Source organism: Oryctolagus cuniculus, chromosome 18, assembly GCF_964237555.1.
Source record: "Oryctolagus cuniculus chromosome 18, mOryCun1.1, whole genome shotgun sequence".
Lineage (NCBI taxonomy): Eukaryota > Metazoa > Chordata > Mammalia > Lagomorpha > Leporidae > Oryctolagus > Oryctolagus cuniculus.
The window spans coordinates 55,553,584-55,576,543 of record NC_091449.1 but is presented as its reverse complement, the minus strand read 5'-3'; the positions used below and the strand labels follow the sequence as shown (position 1 = coordinate 55,576,543).

At 42.8% G+C, this 22,960-nt stretch overlaps 1 protein-coding gene across 5 annotated transcripts in view; it reads right to left on the bottom strand.

Annotated features, from left to right (window-relative positions):
* PHLPP2 (PH domain and leucine rich repeat protein phosphatase 2) overlaps nucleotides 1-22,960 on the bottom strand; it is a 92,032-nt gene that overhangs the window by 47,197 nt on the left and 21,875 nt on the right. For all 5 annotated transcript variants that reach the window (XM_070062685.1, XM_008257569.4, XM_051846986.2 and 2 more), the window contains exons 3-5: nucleotides 17,331-17,464; nucleotides 11,627-11,817; nucleotides 3,181-3,306 (exon numbers count right to left, since the gene is read on the bottom strand). In XM_070062685.1, coding sequence (XP_069918786.1) covers nucleotides 3,181-3,306; nucleotides 11,627-11,817; nucleotides 17,331-17,464 — 451 coding nt within the window. The remainder of the gene's footprint in view (nucleotides 1-3,180; nucleotides 3,307-11,626; nucleotides 11,818-17,330; nucleotides 17,465-22,960) is intronic.

Genomic DNA, 22,960 nt, shown 5'->3' with positions numbered 1-22,960 from the left:
AAAGCCACTGCCTACAGTGCCAACAACCCTTATGGGCACTGGTTCAACTTCCGGCTGCTACAGTACTGGTCCAGCTCTCTGCTGTGGCCTAGAAAAGCAGGAGAAGATGGCCCAAGTCCTTTGCCCCTGCACTCGCATGGGAGACCCGGAAGAACCTCCTGGCTCCTGGCTTCAGATTGGCATAGCTCCAGCTGTTGCGGCCATTTGGGGAGTGAACCACTGGATGGAAGACCTTTCTCTCTCTCTCTGCTTCTCTGTAACTCTGCCTTTCAAATAAATCAATAAATCTTTAAAAAAAGAAGAAAGAAAGAAGGAGAGAGAGAGAGAGAAGGAGGGAGGGAGGGAGGGAGGGAGGGAGGGAAGAAAAATATAAAAGAGGGAGCCCAGCACTGTGGTATAGAAGGTTAAGCCTCTGCCTACAGTGCCAGCATCCCTAATGGGATGCTCTACTTCCAATCCAGCTCCCAGCTAATGCACTCTGGGAAAGCAGTGGAAGATGGACCACGTGGGAAACCTGGAAGAAGCTCCTAACTCCTGGCTTTGGCCTGGCCCAGTCCTGGTCATTGTGGCCATTTGGGGAGTAAACCAGGGAATGGACGATATCTCTCTCCTCTCTCTGTATCTCTGCCTTTCAAATAAATAAATAAATCTTGAAAGAAAGAATGAAAGAAAGACAAAATGGGGAGATGGGGCCACCAGTCCACTGGTTTACTCCTAAATGTCCTCAACAGCTTTAGGTTGGTGACTGAAGCCAGGAGCCAAAACTCAATCCACCATGGGGGTCTCTGATGCCTCCCAAAGTCTGCATTAGCAGGAAAGTGGAGTCAGCAGTGGAGCTGGTATCAAATCCAGGCACTCCAATATGAGATGTAAGTATTTTAATGTCTTAACCACTTGGCCAAATGTTTGCCTCTCATTCATATTTTGATGGTATGTCATAGTAATCCTACAGGCAAAATTCTGTAAAGATGGTCAGGAAAGAGGCTGGCATTGTAGCACAATATGTTAAGCATGTTAAGCTGCCTTTTTTTTTTTTTTTTCAAGATCTTTATTTATTTATTTGAGAGGTACAGTTACAGACAGAGAGGAGAGACAGAAAAGTCTTCCATATGCTGGTTCACTCCCCAAATGGCGGCACCAGCAGGAGCTAGGCTGATCCAAAGCCGGGAACTTCTTCCAGGTCTCCCAGACGGATGCAAGGGCCCAAGCACTTGGGCCATCCAGTACTGCTTTCCCAGGGCATTGCAGAGCAGGATCAGAAGAGAAGCAGCCAGGACATGAACCGGCACCAGTATGTGATGCTGGCTCTGCAGGCAGAGGCTTAGCCCACTACACCACAGCACTGGCCACAAGCCATTACTTTCAACATGCTTACATCCCATTCAGAGCACCACTTGAAGTCCTGGCTGCTCCACTTCTGATCCAGCTCCCTGCTGAGCCTAAGAAAAGCAGCACAAGATGACCCAAGTGCCTGGTCCCCTGACACTCATGTGAGAGACCACAATGGAGTTCTGGGTTTTGACTTCAGCCTCGCCCGCTCTGGGCTCTGTTGCCATTTGGGAAGTGAACCAGAAGATGGATTATCTCACTCTCCCCCCACCTCCCTATCACTGTGCATTTCAAATAAATAAATAAATCTTTTTTAAAAGAATAAAAAGACTGGGGCTGGTGCTATGTATAGTGGGTAAAGCTGCCGATTACATTGCCAGCATCCCATATGGGCACCGGTCGAGTCCTGGCTGCTCCACTTCCCATCCACTGCTATGGCCTAGGAAAGCAGTATAAGATGGCCCAAGTGCTTGAGTTCCTGCACCCGTGTGGGAGACTCAGAAGAAGCTCCTGGCTCCTGGAATTAGATCAGCACAGCACCAGCCGTAGCGGCCATCTGGGGAGTAAACCAGCAGATGGAAGACCTCTCTCTCTCTCTCTCTCTCTCTCCTCTCTCCTCTCTCTCTCTCCCCTTCCCTCCCTCCCTCCTCTGTAACTCTGCCTTTCAAATAAAATAAATCTTTTTTTTTTTTTTTTTAAAGGAAGAAAAGAGCTCAGGGTGGCGTGGAGGTGGAGGCCTGCTGGGGGTGCGGGAGGCGGCTGCAGAGACTCCTGGCTCCTGGCTTCAGATTGGCGCAGCTCCTGCTATTGCAGCCATTTGGAGAGTGAGTGAACCAGCAGATGGAAGACCTCTCTGTCTCTCTCTCTCTGTCTCTCTCTCTCTTCTCTCTCTCCTCTCTGTGTAACTCTGATTTTCAAGTAAATAAATAAATCTTAAAAAAATAAAAAGATGGCCAGGAGAACCAAAGAATTTGAAAATCACAATAAACTTCTAGTAGTTCGTTTTTTAAAAAATCATTTATTTGGAAAGCAGAGAGAGAGAGATCATCAGTCTGTAGTTCACTTCCCAAATGCCCACAACAGCCAGGCCTATGTTTGGCCAAAGTCAGGAGAGTATAACTCAACCCAGGTTTCCAACATGGGTGGCAGGGACCCAAGTATGTGGCCATCACCTACAGTCTCCCAGGGTGCATGTTAGCAGCATGCTGGACTGGAAGCAGAGGTAGAACTTGAACCTAGGCATGTCAATATGGGATGTGGACGTCCCAAGCAGCATCTTAACTGCTGCCTCAGACACCTGCCTCCATAGTTCATAGCTGAAGGCTAACAAGCAGACATTATGCTGAAAGACTAGTTATTCTCAGCACACAGCATTAATGGTTTGGGATAAAATTACAGATCATTGCCCCACCAATAAATTTAGATCGGAAGTGCTCATCAAGGCTGTCTAAGTATGCACAGACCAAGAAGCACTGGGCTACAGCTCCATCCCTCATCCACCACTGACTGCTGTGGTGGAGGGAAAATCACATATATCTCATTGTGCCTCAATTCCTTCAAGAATCAAATCTCATTACTTTTTAATTCTTTCCAAGGCCCTATTTCAGAGATGGTAGAGATACAAAAGCACCTGAAAACCTTTTTGACAGTACTTTGTAATGCAGATGTGAGTATCAATTTTAAGTTAAGGACCTGATGGAATTCCGTTATTTTATTCATTATGTGTTCAGAAAGGCCTGGAAAGGAAATGAAGTATAATCTACTATCTTAGGAGCAGGTTCAGCTTGAAAATACATAATATTGGGGTTCTGCATTCTTATCTCCCCATCAGGACACTTGATTACTTATCACCTTGGATGCCTGCCGCTGCCATCTCTGGTACTCAGCCAAAGTCTCAAAGCTGACATGATAGGTCTGGGCTTGGGCTCCAGCTGAGCTGAATGCAAGGCAGTGTTGCCGGCGCTTCACTTCTTCTACCTGCAGAAAAGAAGGGGAGAAAACCAGAACCACTAAAAACCCATTCTAGTCAAAAAGTAAAGAACCTCATTAACAAAACAAAACGACAAAGACAGTACTTTGGAAATTTATATTCATTAAATAAAAGTTAAAAAAAAAAAAGACAAAGACAAAGGGTCTTAGGACACATATGTTTTGGTTTGCATCCTTAATTCCAGGCTTCTAATTCCCTCCTCAAAGCAGGCCACAGAAACTAGAATTTCTCTTCCCTAAGGCAGGTCATCAACCCCCACGCCCCACCATTTTGGGTCAGAGATGGTGAGAAATTCTCAGACCTACTCTTGCCTGATAATAGGTAACAAGACCCTCCTCATTCCAGATTCCTATCCCATACCCATGAGGCAGGAATGCTAAAGAATGTAAACAGACAGGCCTTGCGGGGATTCCCCACCCAGCTCCCAACCCCCCAGTCAATTATCAATCATGTTGTTGTAATGAAGTCTCAAACACACACACACACACACACACACACACACACACACCCCGGAAGGACGGGGTTCAGAGAGCCAACAAATAGGTTAATACATGGAAGCTCCTAGAGGGTAGTATGCACATACGTACACCCAGAGAGGGCAAAGATGCTTCTTCCATACCTCACCCCTTTATCCTTTATAATATTCTTTATAATAAGCCAGTATGTTTGTGTCCCTGAGTACTGTGAGTTGCTCAAATAAATCAACTCCCAGGAGGGAGCTATAGGAAGGTACAGGTCAAACAACCTGGGGCTTGCATCTGGTTTTTCATTGCGAGTAGGAGGGAGGAGGACTCACCTTGTAAGATCTGACACTACCTCCAGGGAGACAGTATCAGCCTTGAACTGGCTAGAGGACACCCAAGTTGGTATCCCCTGAACTACCTGCCTGCTTGCTTGGGGGGAGAAGTCCCCACATCCACTGGTGTCACAGAAATCCTCTCTGTTGAATGTGGTATATGAGAACAGAAGAAATAAAGTATGTTTTACCAACAGAGACATGAAGACATTTCTCTAGAGAAGATCTACAAATTGCCAATTAGTACACAAAACAGTGTTCAATGTCAACAGCCACCAGGAAAATGCAAACCAAAAACACAATGATACCACTTCACATGTATTAGGACGGGTAAAATTAAAAATAATTATTTTTAAAAAGTGTTGTGTATTATGCATTGACAGGGTCATGGGGAAATTGGAACCTTCACAAACTGTTGGTAGAAATGTAAAACATCACAGCCACTTTGAAAACAGTTCATCATTTTCTAAAAAGGTCAGTGATTTTATTCCGATATTTACATCTAAGAAAACTGAAAACATACATCCACACATATTCACATAAAAACTTTTATGTGAATGTTGATAGCAGCAATACTCATAATAACCCAAACCAGAAGGACCATGTTCACCAATGAGTAAGTACATAGACAAAATGTGGTAGATCTAATACAACAGAATGTTAACTGGCCATAAACAGGAACAAAGTATTGATACATGCTGCAACATGAAGGAATTCTGAAAACACTATCTTAAGGGAAAGAAGTCACTTATAAAGAACCATGTATTTTATGATTCCATTTATATAAAATGTTTAGAACTGGCAAATCTAGAGAAGATTTGTAGTTGTATAGAGCTGGAGTGGGAACTGGGAGATAATGGCTACAAAAGAGGTATAGCATTTCCTGTTAGGGTCATAAGAAAGCTCTAAACTTAATTGTGGAGACCACTGTTGTGGCGTAGTAGGCTAAGCCCCCTCCTAAGGCAGTGGCATCCTAGAAGGCACCAGTTCGTGTCCCAGCTGCTTCACTCCTGATCCAGCTCTCAGCTATGGCCTGGCAAAGCAGTGGAAGTTGGCCCAAGTGCTTGGGCCCTGCACCTGCATGGGAGAAACAGAAGCTCCTGGTTCCTGGCTTTGGATTGGCCCAGCTCTGGTCATTGCAGTCATTTGGTGAGTGAACCAGCAGATGCAAGACCTCTTTCCCTGTCTCTCCTCTCTCTCTCTCTCTGTAAATCTACCTCTCAAACAAATAAGTAAACTCTGTAAAATTGATTGTGGTGACAGTTGCACAGGTATGCATGTTTACAGAACACTTTCTCCCTTCAATGGCTTGTGCTCTCCCCTGCTTTCCCCCACCAATGAATCACACACGAACAAACCCAAGGAGTCCACCTTTACCAAACTCTCTTAAATACCACTGAAATCTTTTTCTCTAGGTTTGAGAAAAGAGGCAAAGCCCTCTCCTATTCCTCTTTGGAGTGGTGTCAGAGACTCTCAGCACAAAAACAGCTATTTAAGGAAATGTTTGCCAAAACTCCAGCAGCCAATCTAGACAGCTTTAATGAGTACACAGCCTTTTTTAAATTTATGAGGCCACTTTCATCTTTGACATCTCACTTTTCTATGTCACAGAAATTCAATTTTGGCAAATCAACTGGGAACTTACAAGTCATACCTGTAAATCATTAGGTTTCTGGTACCAACTAAGGAGGAACCAAGTGACAGAAACACAAAATAATCTGAGCAAAAAAGAATCATGTTAAAAGATCCACTAATACTATTTTCATATTTCAACTGTGATAGAACATATTTTTTTTTAAGATTTATTTATTTATTTGAAAAGCAGAGTTACAGTGAATTAAGGAGAGGCAGAGAAAGGACTTCCACCCACTGGTTCACTCCCCAATTGGCCACAATGGCCGGAGCTATGCTGATCTGAAGCCAGGAGCCAGGAGCTTGCTCTGGGTCTTCCACATGGGTGCAGGGGCCCAAGGACTTGGGCCATCTTCTACTGCTTTCCCAGGATAGCAGAGAGCTGGATCAGAAGTGGAGCAGCCAGAACTTAAATGCCTATATGGGATGCCAGCATTGCAGGCAGCAGCTTTACCCACTATGCCACAGCACTGGCTCCTACCATTTTTCTATTGATTAAGTCTGTGTCAAAATAAAGGATCTTACTGAAATGAAGAATAGACATTGTTTTAGAACAACGTTTTTAAAATATTTTATTATGGAATGTTTGACACAGAAAAGTATAGCAAAACATACAATGTCAAGTCTTTAAAAAAAGTACAACTTTGGAATTATTAAATATTTATGCTGAAAGGTTATAGGGAGCCTCTCCATCCTACTAGTGCTTTGTGTATTAAGGTCTTTGAGGAGGATCAGTTCTTTTGAGATATAATTTACCTAAACAAAATTCATCAATTGTTTAAAAACATCACTGATCCTAAGGAACAGTTCAATGAATTTTTTTAATAAGTGAACACAGTAGGTAAACCTCTACCTCCAAAATGTCCTGTGTGTGTTTTTCTACAGTCAATCTCTTACCCTCCTATTCTGGCAATCACTGATCTATTTTCTATCACTACACTTTTTGCCTTTTTCAGCATTTCACAAAAACGAAGTCAAATAATAAATGGACTTTCATGTCTAGTTTTTTCACTTAGAATAATGCTTCTGAGGAGCCAGTGCTGTGACCTAGTGGGTAAAGCCATATCCTGCAATGCCAGCATCCCATATGGGGGCCGGTTCCAGTCCTAGCTGCTCCAGTTCTGATCTAGCTCCCTGCTAATGCACTTTGGAAAGCAGTGGAAGATGGCCCAAATACTTGAGCCCCTGCACCTGTATGGGAGAACCGGATGAAGCTCCTGGCTTTAGCCTGGCCCAGCCATGGCTGTTGCAGCTATCTGGGGAGAGAACCAGCAGATGGAAGATCTCTCTCTCTCGCTCTGTAACTTTAAAATAAACAAATCTTGGCCGGCGCCTCGGCTCAATAGGCTAATCCTCCGCCTTGCGGTGCTGGCACCCGGAGTTCTAGTCCCGGTTGCCCCTCTTCCAGTCCAGCTCTCTGCTGTGGCCTGGGAGTGCAGTGGAGGATGGCCCAAGTGCTTGGGCCCTGCACCCCATGGGAGACCAGAAGAAGCACCTGGCTCCTGGCTTTGGATCAGCGCGGTGCGCTGGCCACAGCGGCCATTGGAGGGTGAACCAACGGTAAAGGAAGACCTTTCTCTCTGTCTCTCTCTCTCACTGCCACTCTGCCTGTCAAAAAAATAAATAAATAAACAAATCTTAAAAAAATAAATAAGAAGAATGCTTCTAAATTACCCCCTTTCCCCTTTGTATCAGCAGCTTATTCCTTTGTATTCTTTACAGAATTCCACCATACGGATATACCATGCCTGTCTATTAATTCACCAGTTAATGAGCACATGGGCAGTTTCCAAAAAAAAAAAAAAAGGAATTGGTCCAGGACTGGTTTTGGCTGTTTTGAATAAAGCTGCTATGTACATTCACTTATAGACATATGCTCAGGACTGGCACCATGGTGCAGTGGGTTAAGTCACAGCCTGTGGTGCTGACATCCCATTTGGATACTGGCTTGAGTCTCCACTTCTCCACATTTTTTTTTTAAGATTTTGAATTATTTATTTATTTGAAAGGCAGAGTTACAGATAGAAGGAGAAACAGAATGGTCTTGCAATCCACCGGTTCACTCCCCAAATGGCCAAAAGAACAAGAGCTGGGCCAATCCAAAGCCAGGAGCCAGGAGATTCTTCCAGGTCTCCCACATTAAAATTACGTAGTGTTTCTATCTTCTTATCCCAAGATGGTATTACATTTTACTTATTGAGCACACCATTATATGCTGTACAAACTATTTAAACAGTTCGACCTTTTGTAAAACACAGAACTTTTAAAACTTTTCACAACCAATATTAAATTAACCAATGTATTTTATCAATGTCTGCACTCATTGTCTTTTATATCTCATACTTCCCCTTTGAACTTACTTCCAAATTTTTTTTCCTTTTTTGGGGGAGGAGGGTGGTGAATGTGTTTTGTGTGTGTGTGTTAAAACATCTTTTTATTTCTAGTGATGATTTTTCAGCTAATTACTCTTTTTCTGAAAATATCTGATTTTGTCTTGACTCTTATAAGACAATCTGGCTGGGTGTAAAATATAGGTGGACATTTATTGTCTTTCAAAATTTCTGCAAATAATCTTCTAGCACTTCCTTTTGACGATACAAAGACTGCTATCAGGTTGTCATTCCTTGGAAGGTTCTCTTTTTCCCTCGGGAAACATTTAGGATTTGATCCTTATCCTTTATGTTCAGCAGTATGTCCCAGTATAGATTTATTCTTTTTCATCCTGCTCAGAACTCAGTATAGTTTTAATCTGAACTCTCCTGTTGTCTTCATTTACAGAAATTTTCAACTTAGTTTTTTCAGATATTGTTTCTGTCTTTTGTTATGCTCTCTTCTCTGGAACGCTAATCAGTTGTATACAGCAGCCTCATTCAAGGGGTATTCTACATTTTTAATGTGTGAAACTCTTCAGTACATCACTGAATTTTTGCATTCAGATATAAAACAGTGGCCTAAAAAAAAAAAAAAAAAAAAAACCAACCAGGGAGCTGGTCTAGGACTGACTGAGCAGCTCCAACAGGCCATCAAGGACCCAGGCTCTTTTTACTTTCCAAATAGCCACACCCTGCAAATGTTTTCCAACTCCCAGTGGCTGTTCCCCTCCAACACTGAGGGGCTGTGCTCTATAAACAGACAAAGAGTCAAGCCATTATTATCTGTCAAAGTTTAAAAGGCTTTCCCAGAAGTCTTGAAAACTTTTGTTTATATCTCACTAGCCACTCCTTAGAACTTAGGATACAGTTTTTGACTTCAGATATATTGCCCCATGAACAAATTTCTATCAGTAAGGAAAAAGATAATAGACAACAATTACTTTACTATTTATCAATTCACACTGACTGTCTCACCTAGAGTTTAATCGCTTAACAAATTTTAATTTTTATTAACTGTATTTTCTATTTTTTTTAAGATTTATTATATATTTATTTGAAAGGCAGAGTTACAGAGAGGCAGAGGCAGAGGCAGAGAGTTCTTCCATCCACTGGTTCATTCCCCAAACAGCTGCAACAGCTTACTCCAGGTCTCTTCTTATGGGTGCAGAAACCCAAGGACCTGGACCATCCTCTACTGCCTTGCCAGGCCATAGCAGTGAGTTGGATCAGAAGTGGAGCAGCCGGGTCTTGAACCAGCACCCATATGGGATACCGGCACTGCAGGCAGAGGCTTTACCCACTATGCCACAGTGCCAGCCCCTAATTGTATTTTCATTTCCAGTACTCCAGTTCATTCTTTATAATATCACATATTCTTATTTCAGAAAATTTTTTTGGTATTCCATTGTTCTTGGAAAATTGCAAGCACATTTATTTATTTTAAAGATTTATTCATTTATTTGAAAGAAAGAGTTAGAAAGAGACAGAGAAAGTGAAGTTTTACACCTGCTGGTTTACTCCCCAATTGGCTACAACTGCCGGAGCTGCGCAGATCTGAAGCCGGGAGCCAGGAGTTTCTTCTGGGTCTCCCACACAGTTACAGGAGACAAAGACTTGGGTCATCTTCCACTGCTCTCCCAGGCTGTAGCAGAGATGGGAAGTGGAGCAGCTGGGACTTGAACCGGAGGCCAAATGGGATGCCGGCACGGCAGGCGGAGGCTTTACCAGCTACATCACAGGGCCAGCCCCAGCACATTTATTTTTGAATCTTCAGGATGTTCATTTATTTCCATTTCAATCTGAAGTTTATCTTCTGATTGTTCCATTTGTGGGTATCTTCATAGCATTACATTTCTAGCTTGTTTGTTTTTGTGTGTACAAGATGTGGTTTGCAGGCTCATTTGAATGGGAGGTTCATTTTCCCTTTTCTTTCTGACCTTATCTTCTGCTTCCTCTCACCAATTCCAAACCTTGTCCTCACACTCACTCTCCCTCTCCAGCAATTTGACTTATTTCCTTCACTCTGTCCATCAGCCCTTAACACCACAAACTGAGTGTTCCTACCTCATTAGGTCAGTGTTTTACAGCAGTTTTTGTTTTCAGTTTATTTTCTTTCTTAAGATTTATTTATTTATTTATTTATTTATTTATTAGAGAGAGAGAGAGAGAGAGAGGTCCTCCATCTACTGGTTCAGTTCTCAAAAAGCTGCAGGCTGCAAAGTCCTGGGCTGGGCTAGGCCAGGCTGAAGCCAGGAGCCAGGAGCTTTCCCCAGGTCTCCCACGCCATGCAGGGGCCCAAGGACTTGGGCCATTCTCTGCTGTTTTACCTGCTGTGCCACAGCATTGCCCCTTAGTTTACTTTCAGGAACAAAGGATAGCACTCAGCCCTGGGTTTCAAACAATAAGCATGCCCACGTCTCTCAAGAACTTTCAGATCAAATACGAGGGCCCAGCAGGCCCACAGATTCTGACTACTGACCATTTTATATTTCTAGGCACAGCTGTATCTTTTCATGCATTTATCTTTTTTTTTTTTTTTTTTTTTTTTGACAGGCAGAGTTAGACTGAGAGAGACAGAGATAAAGGTCTTCCTTCTGTTGGTTCACCCTCCAAATGGCTGCTACAGCCGGTGTGCTACACGGATCCAAAGTCAGGAGCCAGGTGCTTCTTCCTGGTCTCCCATGCGGGTGCAGGGCCCAAGCACTTGGGCCAACCTCCACTGCACTCCTGGGCCACAGCAGAAAGCTGGACTGGAAGAGGAGCAACCGGGACAGAATCCGGCACCCCAACCAGGACTAGCACCCGGAGTGCCAGCGCCACAGGTGGAGGATTAGCCTAGTGAGCCGCGGTGCCGTCTTCATGCATTTATCTTTTTAATGCATGTATTATACTGTTGCATATTTAGATCACATGTTTTACAGTGTGAACTCACATGTCATTTTGTCCAGAAGTTATCTTAAATTTAGTGGATGACATTCAAGATTAAAAACAGAAAAAATAAAATTATATACAGCTTCCTCTAAATATGAATATATCTGTTTACAGTCATCTGTCATTCTGTTTGACTAGCAAATAAGCTCCTTTCCTGGGATGGGGAATCCTCGAGGAAAGATAACAGAAATGGCAGGCCTCCCCAGCTGCTGGACTCGGCTGAGATCAGCCCAAACTCTGCATTTTAATCTAAAGGGAAAAAACGAGAAACCAGAAGGAATCTATTTTAGTGGTGATTGCTGGCAGCTACTTTTAGTTTGCAAAGGCACCTCTGTCTACCCTCAGTGTTCCCGGCAGCAGCATCTGTGCTGGCAGTGGAGGAAGGGATGTCTCCAACAGATCCCTCCACAGCAGGATTCAGGGCAAGGATAGCCTATGAATGGCCCAGTGCCTGAAGGAGTCTTTAATGATGTACACATGGACTTCTTTGAAAAGATATGAAAAAGGCTATGAAAAGCATAGATGATATTTACTTAAGATCAAGTAAAGAATAGTAATTCATCTTGTGAGTCTTACCTTTCCCCCAACCAGAGGCAAAATGTGCACCTTTCCAGTCTGACAATCTTTCACTGAGGAAACAATAAGGCAGGTACCACAGAGGACAACTAGGCGTTCAGCCCACTTATGCAGCTGGGTCTTTCCCTTACGCACGTTGTATATACCAGACAGCAGGATCCGATCCAGATGATCCAGCTGGCATGGCTTTTCTGAAAAAAGAAAACAGTACTTCAGAGTCCACCACTGAAGTAGTATAAGAACACTGAAAAGGAAAAGGACAGTAATAAGTATCATATTCAACAACCTGAATTACAAGTAACCAGGTTTGTAACACAGATATTACAAAATAAGAATTTGTAGTGGGTTGAGCTGCTGCCTGCAAAGCCAGCATTCCATCTGGGCATCGGTCGGAGTCCCAGTTGCTCCACTTCTGATCCAGCTCTCTGCTGTGGCCTAGGAAAGCAGCAGAGGATGGCCCAAGTCCTTGGGCCCCTGCTCCCACAGGGGAGACCCTGACGAAACTCCTGGCTCCTGGCTTCGGATCAGCTCACCCTCTGACTGTTGCAGTCATTTGGAGAGTGAATCAGCGATTGAAGACCTCTCTCTGTCTGTATCTCCCTCTCTGTAATTCTGCCTTACAAATAAATAAAATAAATCTTAAAAAAAAATCAAATAACAACTAGGTCCCAGCTGTTATATCCACATCCAGATTATTAAGATGATCACTAACTCTTTTATTGGTTTGCTTCAGCTTTTAGGTCTTGGTTTTATATATATATAAAGCAAAGCAACCACAATAATATAATAATAATAAACTTTAAAACTCCTTTCTAGAGCATTTTTCTCACTCAAACTATAATACCTTCTCTAAGTTAACAGAGCTCATGCTTAGAAAGGTTTGTTGTCTAAAACCCCTCAAAATATAAGTACTACAAATCGGTACTCTCCTTTTAAGGGTATATTAAGATCTTCGTCATACTATAATTTATAAGGTGGTGGTAGAAAAATCAGTGGCATCAGAGCTAATCATTGTACGATACAAGTGAATGCAAAAGAAAACTCAATAAGTAAGAAGTAGCCCATTGGCATTTTACAACTCAACTTTCATTCTAGACTAAAAATGTATAATGAATAATTCAAACTCAATCACAATCAGGTAAGGGATATGTTACTGTTTCAAGGTGTCCTTTTTTAAAACCAAATTTCATGACAGACAGGTTGTTCTTCAAATTAAAAGATGTTTCGCAGATTTTCAGTCAACCTAGCAAGGAATCTCTCAACATGATCTAGCAAAGACTTTTCTTTATACTTCCTTCTTCTGGTATTTAGTCACTCACTCATTCATTCTCCTATCACTCAAGAACAATATATATTTTTTTTTTTAATTATATTTAAATTATATTTTCCTTTTGTTCTTACATAAAAAGTAACATGCTGTACATACTCTTTTGCAGTTGACTTGGAATGAAAATTACTCTATTTCAGTTTATCATTCCCATTCTTTTTTAGAAATGCACAACATTCCACTGAAAAATGCTTTATCATTCCTTAAAGAAAAATGTTGTATATAACTTCAATAAGATATTCCAAAGTCTAGTTCAGAAAAGGTGCTGTCGAATTTTAAATTATAAGTTCTTCTTTATGGAAGAAGGGAAAAACTGCACGAACATTTCAATTAACAGTGATAACATGGTTGTGATATATGTATAACACAACACGAACATTATCAAAAAACCTAAGTATAATCTACCACAATGACCTAAGAAATAAACAATTTATGATCTAAATGTAGGATATGGTATTTTTGAAAAGCATTCTTTATATTTCTGATAAAAATCCAGAAATGGGTCAGCAAGTCATAGCAAAATTTATGTTCTATTACCTTGACAAAATGGAAAACAGATTATGCTTCTGAAATAAAAACAATGTGAGGGAAAGCAATGCTACTTGTCTTCCTATAGTGGTCCATTATGTAGGCAATTCTTAGCTTCTTTCCTCAAAGTTAATAGCTAAATCTAATGTTTTAAGATTTAAGAAACATAAAAATTAATCAAGTTTCAGTAATTCTTCTTTTTTTCTTTTTTTAGATTTGTTGATTTGAAAGGCAGAGAGTTACAGAGAGGTAGAGGCAGAGAGACAGATATTCCATCAACTGGTTCACTCCCCAAATGGCACAACGGCTGGAGCTGGGCCAATCCAAAGCCAGGAGCCAGGAGCTTCTTCCAGGTCTCCCATGTGGGTGCAGGGACCCAAGAACTTGGGTCATCCTCTACTGCTTTCCCAGGTTATAGTAGAGAACTAGATCAGAAGTGGAGCATCTGGGACTTGAACCAGCACCCATATGGGATGCTGGCCCTGCAAGTGGCAGCTTTATCCGCTACGCCACAGCACCAGCCCCCATAATAATTCTTAAAACATAGATGTATTCCCAAAATTTGTTTCAACTTTATCTCTTCCTTGTATTTAATTTACAAAACTCAAGACAGAGGGGCCAGCACTGTGGCATAGAGCACTGTATGCCATATGAGCACCAGTTCCAGTGCTGGCTGCTCCACTTCCCATCCAGCTCCCTGCTAATGGCCCGAGAAAGCAGCAGAGGATGGCCCAAGGGCTTGGGCCCCTGCACCCACGTCGGAGACCCAGAAGAAGCTCTTGGCTCCAGATCAGCTCAGCTCTGGCCATTGTGGCCATTTGAGGAGAGAATCAGTGGATAAAAGATCTCTCTCTCTGTCTCCCTCTTTGTCTCTGTAACTCTGCCTTTCAAATAAATAAAATAAATCTTTAAAAAAAAAAGTCAACACAGAGCATGACGGCAGATGAGTATAGCTAGTCAAAAAGAAAGAATGCAGTAGACAGAGCAAACACTAATATATTATGATCAAAGAGAAATAAGAAAAAAAAAAAAAAACCTTACAGATCTTCCCTCAGAAGTGAGAGAAAACCAAAAACAAGGTCACCAAGCATAAGGCATTGACAAAGAAATTAAGGAGAATAAAATAAAATGAAATCAACTTTTTAGGAAGTACACGTCATAAAACAGTATTGTGACAAGAAATTAATTAACAAAACTTATTTTTCATATTACATTCAAGAGTTGCATCAAGAAGTACACAGAAACTAAGTCCATAATTTGAGGAATGAAAGCAAGGAGTCTTATTACAATGGTTATGCCTATGTACGCAAATAATTTTACTATTCTGGCTCAATTCTTTGGCAAGTGTGTCATATTAATCCTAAAGCATTAGGTGTTAAGTAACTCTGTCATTAAGTGGTTGTATGACACTGAACAGTTATTTAACTTCTATCTGCCTTAATTGTTTTATCTGTAAAATGGGACAGTAGTTCACACAACGTAAGGTGAGTATAATGAGAAAATCAGTTAATCCAGAAGCATAAAAGCAACAGTAAACATTCAGTAAATGTCACTACTGCTATTAATAGTAGATACATATGATTAGAAAGTAACATTCAGAAAGGATATATAATTCTAATAAGCCTAACTTTAAAACCGTTGAAGTGATCAGATATAAAATAGTTCAGGAAGGAGGGGGAAGAAATGGCACAGAAGGAGGAAAAAGGGGCTGAAGCTGGGGTGTAACAGATTTAGCTGCCGCCTGCAATGCTGTCACCCCAGAGGTTTCAGCCCTGCTTGCTCCATTTCCAATCCAGGCCATGGCTTATGCACCTTGGAGAAGCAACAGAAGATGGCCAAAGTCCTTGGGCCCTGCACCCAGGTGGAAGACGTAGATGAAACTCTTGGTTCCTGGCTTCAGCCTGGCTCAGCCCTGGGGAACGAACCAATGAACGGAAGATATCTCTTTCTCTATCTCTCCTTCTCTCTCCATAATTCTGCCTTTCAAATAAATAAAATAGATACAAAAAATAAAAGTCAAAATTCCTAGGCATAAAGCTCACTAAATTTGTATGCAAATTTGAGAAATGTAGGCACAACATATCAAGTCATATATGATGACTATCTACTTTTCAACAGTTCTGAAACATCCAGTAGTTCAAACACTTTACCAGGAACTTGAAAAACAATTGATACGAAAGCATGATGCAATCATGATTCTGGCAAATGTATAAAATAGCAAGTCAGGGAACACTGTGATGCAGCAGATAAAGCTATCGCCTATAATGCTGGCAGCCTATATTGGTGCCGATTTCTGTCCCAGCTGCTCCACTTCTGACCCAGCTCCCTGCTAATGGCCTAGGAAAAGCCACAGTAAATAGCCCACGTGCTTGGGTCCCTGCCAGAGACCCAGATGAAGCTCCTGGCTCTTGGCTTCGGCCTGGACCAGAGCTGACCACTGCAGCCATTTGGGGAATGAACCAGATGGAAGATTTCTTTCTTTTTTTTTTTTTTTTTTTTTTGACAGACAGAGTAGACAGAGAGAGAGAGACAGAGACAGAAAGGTCTTCCTGGCCGGCGCCGCGGCTCACTAGGCTAATCCTCTGCCTAGCGGCGCCAGCACACCAGGTTCTAGTCCCGGTCAGGGCGCCGGATTCTGTCCCGGTTGCCCCTCTTCCAGGCCAGCTCTCTGCTGTGGCCAGGGAGTGCAGTGGAGGATGGCCCAGGTGCTTGGGCCCTGCACCCCATGGGAGACCAGGAAAAGCACCTGGCTCCTGGCTCCTGCCATCGGATCAGCGCGGTGCGCCGGCAGCAGCGCGCCGGCCGCGGCGGCCATTGGAGGGTGAACCAACGGCAAAAGGAAGACCTTTCTCTCTGTCTCTGTCTCTCACTGTCCACTCTGCCTGTCCAAAAAAAAAAAAAAAAAGAAAAAGAAAAAAAAAAAAAAAGAAAAAAAGAAAGGTCTTCCTTTGCCGTTGGTTCACCCCCCAATGTCTGCTGCGGCGCGCTGCAGCCTGTGCACCACGCTGATCTGAAGCCAGGAGCCAGGTACTTCTCCTGGTCTCCCATGCGGGTGCAGGGCCCAAGCACTTGGGCCATCCTCCACTGCACTCCCGGGCCACAGCAGAGAGCTGGACTGGAAGAGGGGCAACCGGGACAGAATCCGGCACCCCAACTGGGACTAGAACTCCGGGTGCCGGCACCGCAGGCAGAGGATTAGCCTATTGAGCCACGGTGCCGGCCCAGATGGGAGATTTCTGTCTCTCCTCTCTTTCAAAATAAATAAAATAAAATAAAATAGCAAGTCAGCAAAACACAAGGATGAAAAGAGTGGGGTGGGCATTGCGGTACAGGGGGTTAAACCACCACCTGAGACATTTGCATCCTGTATCAAATAGCTGGTTTAAGTCCAGTTTCCGGCTAATACACCTGTGAGGCAGAAACAATGGCCTGAGCTCTTGGGTTCTTGCCATATAAGGGATCTGGGTGGTGTTTCTGGCTCCTAGCCTCGGCTTGCCCAGCCTTGGGTGATGTAGGCATTTGAGGAGTGAACCAGCAGATGGAAGACCTCTTTCTTTCTCCCTAACTCTCTGTCAATTTGCCTTTCAAATAAATAAACAAACCTTTAACAAAAAGTAAAAACAAAAAGGGAACATACTTTTGGCTAACACATTTAAGTCTCCCTTTCACCCTTACCCCTGATCTCTTATTCTCTTATTTTTACCATTCTTTGGTTACTTTCAACTACATTACTTAATTGGCCTAAAAATATCTTTTGATAAAATACCTTTAAAAGCTGAAGGAAGAGAGAGGCACAAATGACCCACTTACAAGTAGTTAATATATTCCAAAGCCACTGAAAATTCTTACCACCATAAAATCGAATCATACAGCCAAGATCAGGATTAGTAGCCTCCTCTTGTATGCGCACAGGATCGTCGAATCCCAGCCTGGACAAGTAATCATAAACAATCTGAAGAGGTCGTTCAGTAGGCTCCAGTCTCCTGCTCACACGATTCAAGAGAAAAACATTTGGTAAGTAATAAAAATGCTTCATTTAATTGTTTAACCTTACAGTGTGTTTGATTTTTATTTCTTCATCAACATTTTCCTTAAGGGGCCAACACTGCAGGGAAGCGGGTAAAGCCACCGCCTGCAGTGCCAGCATCTCATATGGGCACAGTTCGAGTCCTGGCTGCTCCACTTCCTATCTTGCTCTCTGCTATGGCCTGGGAAAGCAGTAGGAGATGGCCCAAGCCCTTAAGCCCCTGCACCCACATGGGAGACCCAGAAGAAGCTCCTGGCTCCTGCTTCCGATCAGCACAGCTCCAGTCATTGTGGCCAACTGGGGAGTGAACCAGAAGATGGAAGACCTCTCTCTATCTCTCTGCCTCTCTTTCTCTGTGACTTTCAAGTAAAATAAATACATCTTTAAAAAATAAAAAAAGATTTTCCTTAATATCACATAATAAAATGAATCTAAACAGTGGATTTCAAAGTTTTAGTCTCAGGACTTTCCTATACTTTCTAAGACCCCCAAAGAGCATTTGCTCATGTGTCCCATATGTTGCTATTTACTGAATTAGAAATTAAATTTTGGAACTTCCAGATATTTATTCACTCTAAAATAATAAGCTCACTGTACATTAACATATATACTTTCTTTTATTTTATTTTTTTTGACAGGCAGAGTGGACAGTGAGAGAGAGAGAGACAGAGAGAAAGGTCTTCCTTTGCTGTTGGTTCACCCCCCAATGGCTGCTGCGGCCGGTGTACCGCACTGATCCGAAGCCAGGAGCCAGGTGCTTTTCCTGGTCTCCCAAGTGGGTGCAGGGCCCAAGCACTTGGGCCATCCTCCACTGCACTCCTGGGTCACAGCAGAGAGCTGGCCTGGAAGAGGGGCAACCAGGACAGAATCCGGCGCCCCAACTGAGACTAGAACCCAGGGTGCCAGTGCCACAGGTGGAGGATTAGCCTAGTGAGCCGCGGCGCTGGCCAACATATATACTTTCAAAAAATTCTTTCAAAAGTAAAACAAATGTAGTGAGAAGAACACCACTGTTTTATATTTTTATAAATTTAACAGCTTGTTTAATGGAAAATGGCTGGATCTCAGATCTGCTTCTGTAACTAATCTATTGTGATGTTTCATAGAGCCTCTAGACGGCACCAGTGAACACCGATGAGAGACTGCAACTGAAAAGGAAAGCTTGGGGGCCAGCACTGTTGCGTAGAGGATAAAGTCGCCACCTGAGGTGCCAGCATCCCATATGGTCACCGGTTCAAGTCCCAGCTGCCCCACTTCAGATCCAGCTCTCTGCTATGGCCTGGGAAAGCAGCTGAGGATGACCCAAGGCCTTGGGCCCCTGCACCCATGTGGGAGGATCTATAAGAACCTCCTGGCTTCGGATCAGCACAGCTCTAGCTGTTGTGGCCAACTGGGGAGTGAACCAGCAGATAGAAGACCTCTGCCTCTCCTCTGTGTAACTCTGACTTTCAAATAAATAAATAAAGTTCTATTATTAAAAAACAGTTTAAAGCCGGCGCCGCGGCTCACTAGGCTAATCCTCCGCCTTGCGGCGCCGGCACACCGGGTTCTAGTCCCGGTCGGGGTGCCGGATTCTGTCCCGGTTGCCCCTCTTCCAGGCCAGCTCTCTGCTGTGGCCAGGGAGTGCAGTGGAGGATGGCCCAAGTCCTTGGGCCCTGCACCCTATGGGAGACCAGAAGTACCTGGCTCCTGCCATCGGATCGGCGCGGTGCGCTGGCCGCAGCGCACTGGCCGCAGCAGGCATTGGAGGGTAAACCAACGTCAAAGGAAGACCTTTCTCTCTGTCTCGTTCTCTTACGGTCCATTCTGCCTGTCAAAAAAAAAAAAAAAAAAAAAAAAAAAAAAAAAAACCAGTTTGGACCTCATGCACATCTTTAAAGAATCTCACAGACCCCTACAAGGTCCTTCGAGAACCTCAGCTGCAAACTTAAAATTATGAGATATAAAGCATTATACTGGCCATAAGTAATTTCATATAAACTATACATTTATAAGTATAGGCTTTGGGGTTGCCTACCACATCCCAAACAATATATATTTTCACTGGTTTCATAGATAAGAACTAGTAATGAACTCAGTAATTCCCCCCAAGAAATCATTCTATTGCCTGCTCTTGATTAAAAGCCAAGTTAAGGGGCTGGCACCATGGGTTGGCTTGCAGGTTAAGTTGTCACGTGCAGTGCCAGGGTCCCTTATGGGCACCAGCTGAAATCCCAGTTGCTCCATTTCCTATCCAGCTCCCTTCTAATGTGCCTGGGAAAGCAGCAGAGGATGGCCCAAGTGCTTGGGTCCCCGCACCCACATGGGATACCTGGAAGAAGCTTCTGGCTCCTGGCTTGGCCTGGCCCAACCCATGCTGCTGCAGCCATCTGGGAAGTGAACCAGCATATGGAAGACCTTTTTCTCTCTGTCTCCTCCTCTCTCTCTAACTCTGTCTTCCAAAATAAATGAAATAAATCTTAAGCAAAAAAAGCCAAGGTACAATCAGGATGTCTAATAATCATTCATGGACTCTGCTGACAAAATATTCTAAATCAGACACAGGTAAAATACTAATAAAAAACAAAAATGATCAATATGTATTTTGATAGAATGGGCTACACTAATCATAATGGCAAGACAGCTTTTTTACAATGTTTCCATCAAAAAGTAAAGTTATAAATACCGTGACTAAGAATATGGATTCCACAAGTCAGACTGCATAGATGTGAGTCTCAGTTTCCCCATTTGTCAATATATCCCTGTACAAGTTAATTAACTTTGTCTTAAATTCCTCATTGAGCATTCAGGCATAGAAAGCCAAGACACTGTGGCAAAAAATGACCTAAATGAAAGATCTCTGTGAGATTCGATGGAAAGAAGGGGCCATTAAAGAAGGAGGTACCTTTCTCTGAAAGGAGGAGAGAACCTCCACGTTGATTATGGCCTTGTCTAAATAATGTCAGAGTCTGTGGATCAAGAGGCTTCCATAGCCTTGGCAGCTCATGACAAGAGCCTCGGGTGATCACTGATGTCATGAATAAGAGTATCAATTGTTAAATCAACAACAGGAGTCACTGTGCACTTGCTCCCCATGTAGGACATCTGTCCTTAATGTGTTGTACCATGAAAATTAACGGTAAAAACTAGTCTTCAAACAGTACTTTATACTTTGTGTGTCTGTGGGTGTAAACTGTTGAAATTTTTACTTAGTATAGAGTTGATCTTCTGTATATAAAGATAACTGAAAATGAATCTTAATGAAGAATGGGAAGGGAGAGGGAGTAAGGAGGTGGGATGGCTTGGGGGTGGGAGAGCAGGTGTCGGGGGAAGAACCACTATAAAACAAAAGTTGTATTTATGAAATTTATATTTATTAAATAAAAGCTTTCTATAAAAAATTCCTCATCAATATAACAGTAATAACAATAGCATCTAACTCATATGGTTGTACCTACTTATTTACGACATGTTATAAAATGGAAAGTGCTAAAAAAAGAATGCTAAGTGCTTAGCAAAATATCTCATAGTTAAGTATTCAATAATATGACAATCTAAAAATATAGAATATTCTAATTTGATTAAAAATAGGACATTTATCCCACCTGAAACAACAACTAAAAAGCAAATACTGGAAAGCCTACATGCATGTCTTAAAAATTTTTAGAAGGATTCTGGGGTCAGAGATTTGGCCTTGTAGTTAAGATACCCTCATCTCACATTAGATAAACTAGGTTAGATACCTAAGTTTGATACCTGGCTCAGTCAGCTTCCTGCTATTGGGCACCCTGAGAGACAGTGATGATGGCTGAATTACTTGGGTGTCTGCCATCCACATGGAAGATCTGGAATGAGTCCCCAGCTCCTTGCTTAGGATGCAACTGGGGCCAATGCAGGCATCTGGGAGTGAACCAGCAAATGGGAGTTCTCTATTTCTCTGCATATTAAATAAATAATGAAATAAGTAAATACACTTTAAAAACAAAAAAGAATTCTGGGGAGCAGGCATTGTGGAGCAGCAGGTTAAGCTGCCTCTTGGGACACTTATATCCCATACCAGAGTACCTGTTTTGAGTCCCCGCTACTCGGCTTCAAATCCTATTTTCTGCTAATATGCATGAGGAGGCAGTAGGTAATGGTTCAAGTTCTTGAGCCCCCGCCACCCACATGGAACTTCTGTGCTCCTAGGTTCAGCCTGGCCCAGTCCTGGTTGTTGCCAGCATTTGGGGAATGAACCAATGGATGAAAGATCTGTCTTTGTCTCTTACTTTTCAAATAAAATGAAGATTAAAAAAAAAAAAAAAAAAAAGACTGCTTAGAAAACAGAAGAACTGTATTGATTGGAATAAAGATACACTTCCCATTATGGCAAAAAGATATGAAGGATGTGGGCCAGCATTGTGGCATAGTGGGTAAAGCCACCACCTGCATCGCCAGCATCCCATATGGGTGCTGGCTCGAGTCCTGGCTGCTCCACTTCCAAACCACTCCCTGCCAATGGGCCTGGGAAAGCAGCAGAAGATAGCCCAAGTGCTTGAAACTCTGTATCCACGTGGAGGATCCAGAAGAAGCTCCTGGCTCCTGGCTTTGGTCTGGCCCAGCCCTGGCCATTACAGCCATTTAGGAAGTGAAACAGTGAGGGAAGATCTCTCTGTATCTCTCTCTTCCTCTCTCATCCTCTAACTTTTCCTTTTAAATAAATAAATATTAAAAAAAAAAACATTAAAAGATATCTTTTTTTGTGGCTGAAGAATCAAAAAATGCTGCTGGCAGGGTGGGTGATGGGCACAGCAGTTAAGATGCCACATCTCATATTGGAATGCTTAGCCTCAAGTTCTGCCTCTGTATCCCATTCCAGCTTCCTGCTAACGCACACCATGGAAGGCTACAAGTGATGGCTCAATTACTTGGATCCCTGCCACCAACTGGGAGACCCAGATTGAGTCGAGCTCCCAGCTTCGTCCTGGCTGTTGTAGGAATTTGGAGAGTGAACCAGCAAATGGGAGCTCCCTCTCTGTCTCTCCTTCAAATAAGCAAAAATTTTAAAAAAGAAAATGCTGCTGGTAATAAGAATTAATAAAAAATATGAAATGAGAATACTATAAAGCTGAATATAAACAACTACCAAAATGATAGTTAATGAACAGAAATCATACTGAAGTACGAGAAAGACAAAAGTAACAACTACCTTGTCCCTCCTGACTTCTCAGTTTAGTCTTCCACCTTCCAGAAACTAACAGATAAACTCAGAATTAACTACTACATGGAGAAAGACCAGAATCTGTAAAGATTAAATCTGATGGAGAGGAAAATAATAAATGTAGAATGAAGACACCAATTCATACCGAGGTGTCGCTCCCCCTCTTTGCGGAAGAACGACATAGGACCCTGCGCTGTTCTTTTGTCTGCTCGGCCCTTCCGGGTTTGCTGCTGGTCCTTCCCGGGTTGGCTGCTGACCCTTCCACCTCCGTGG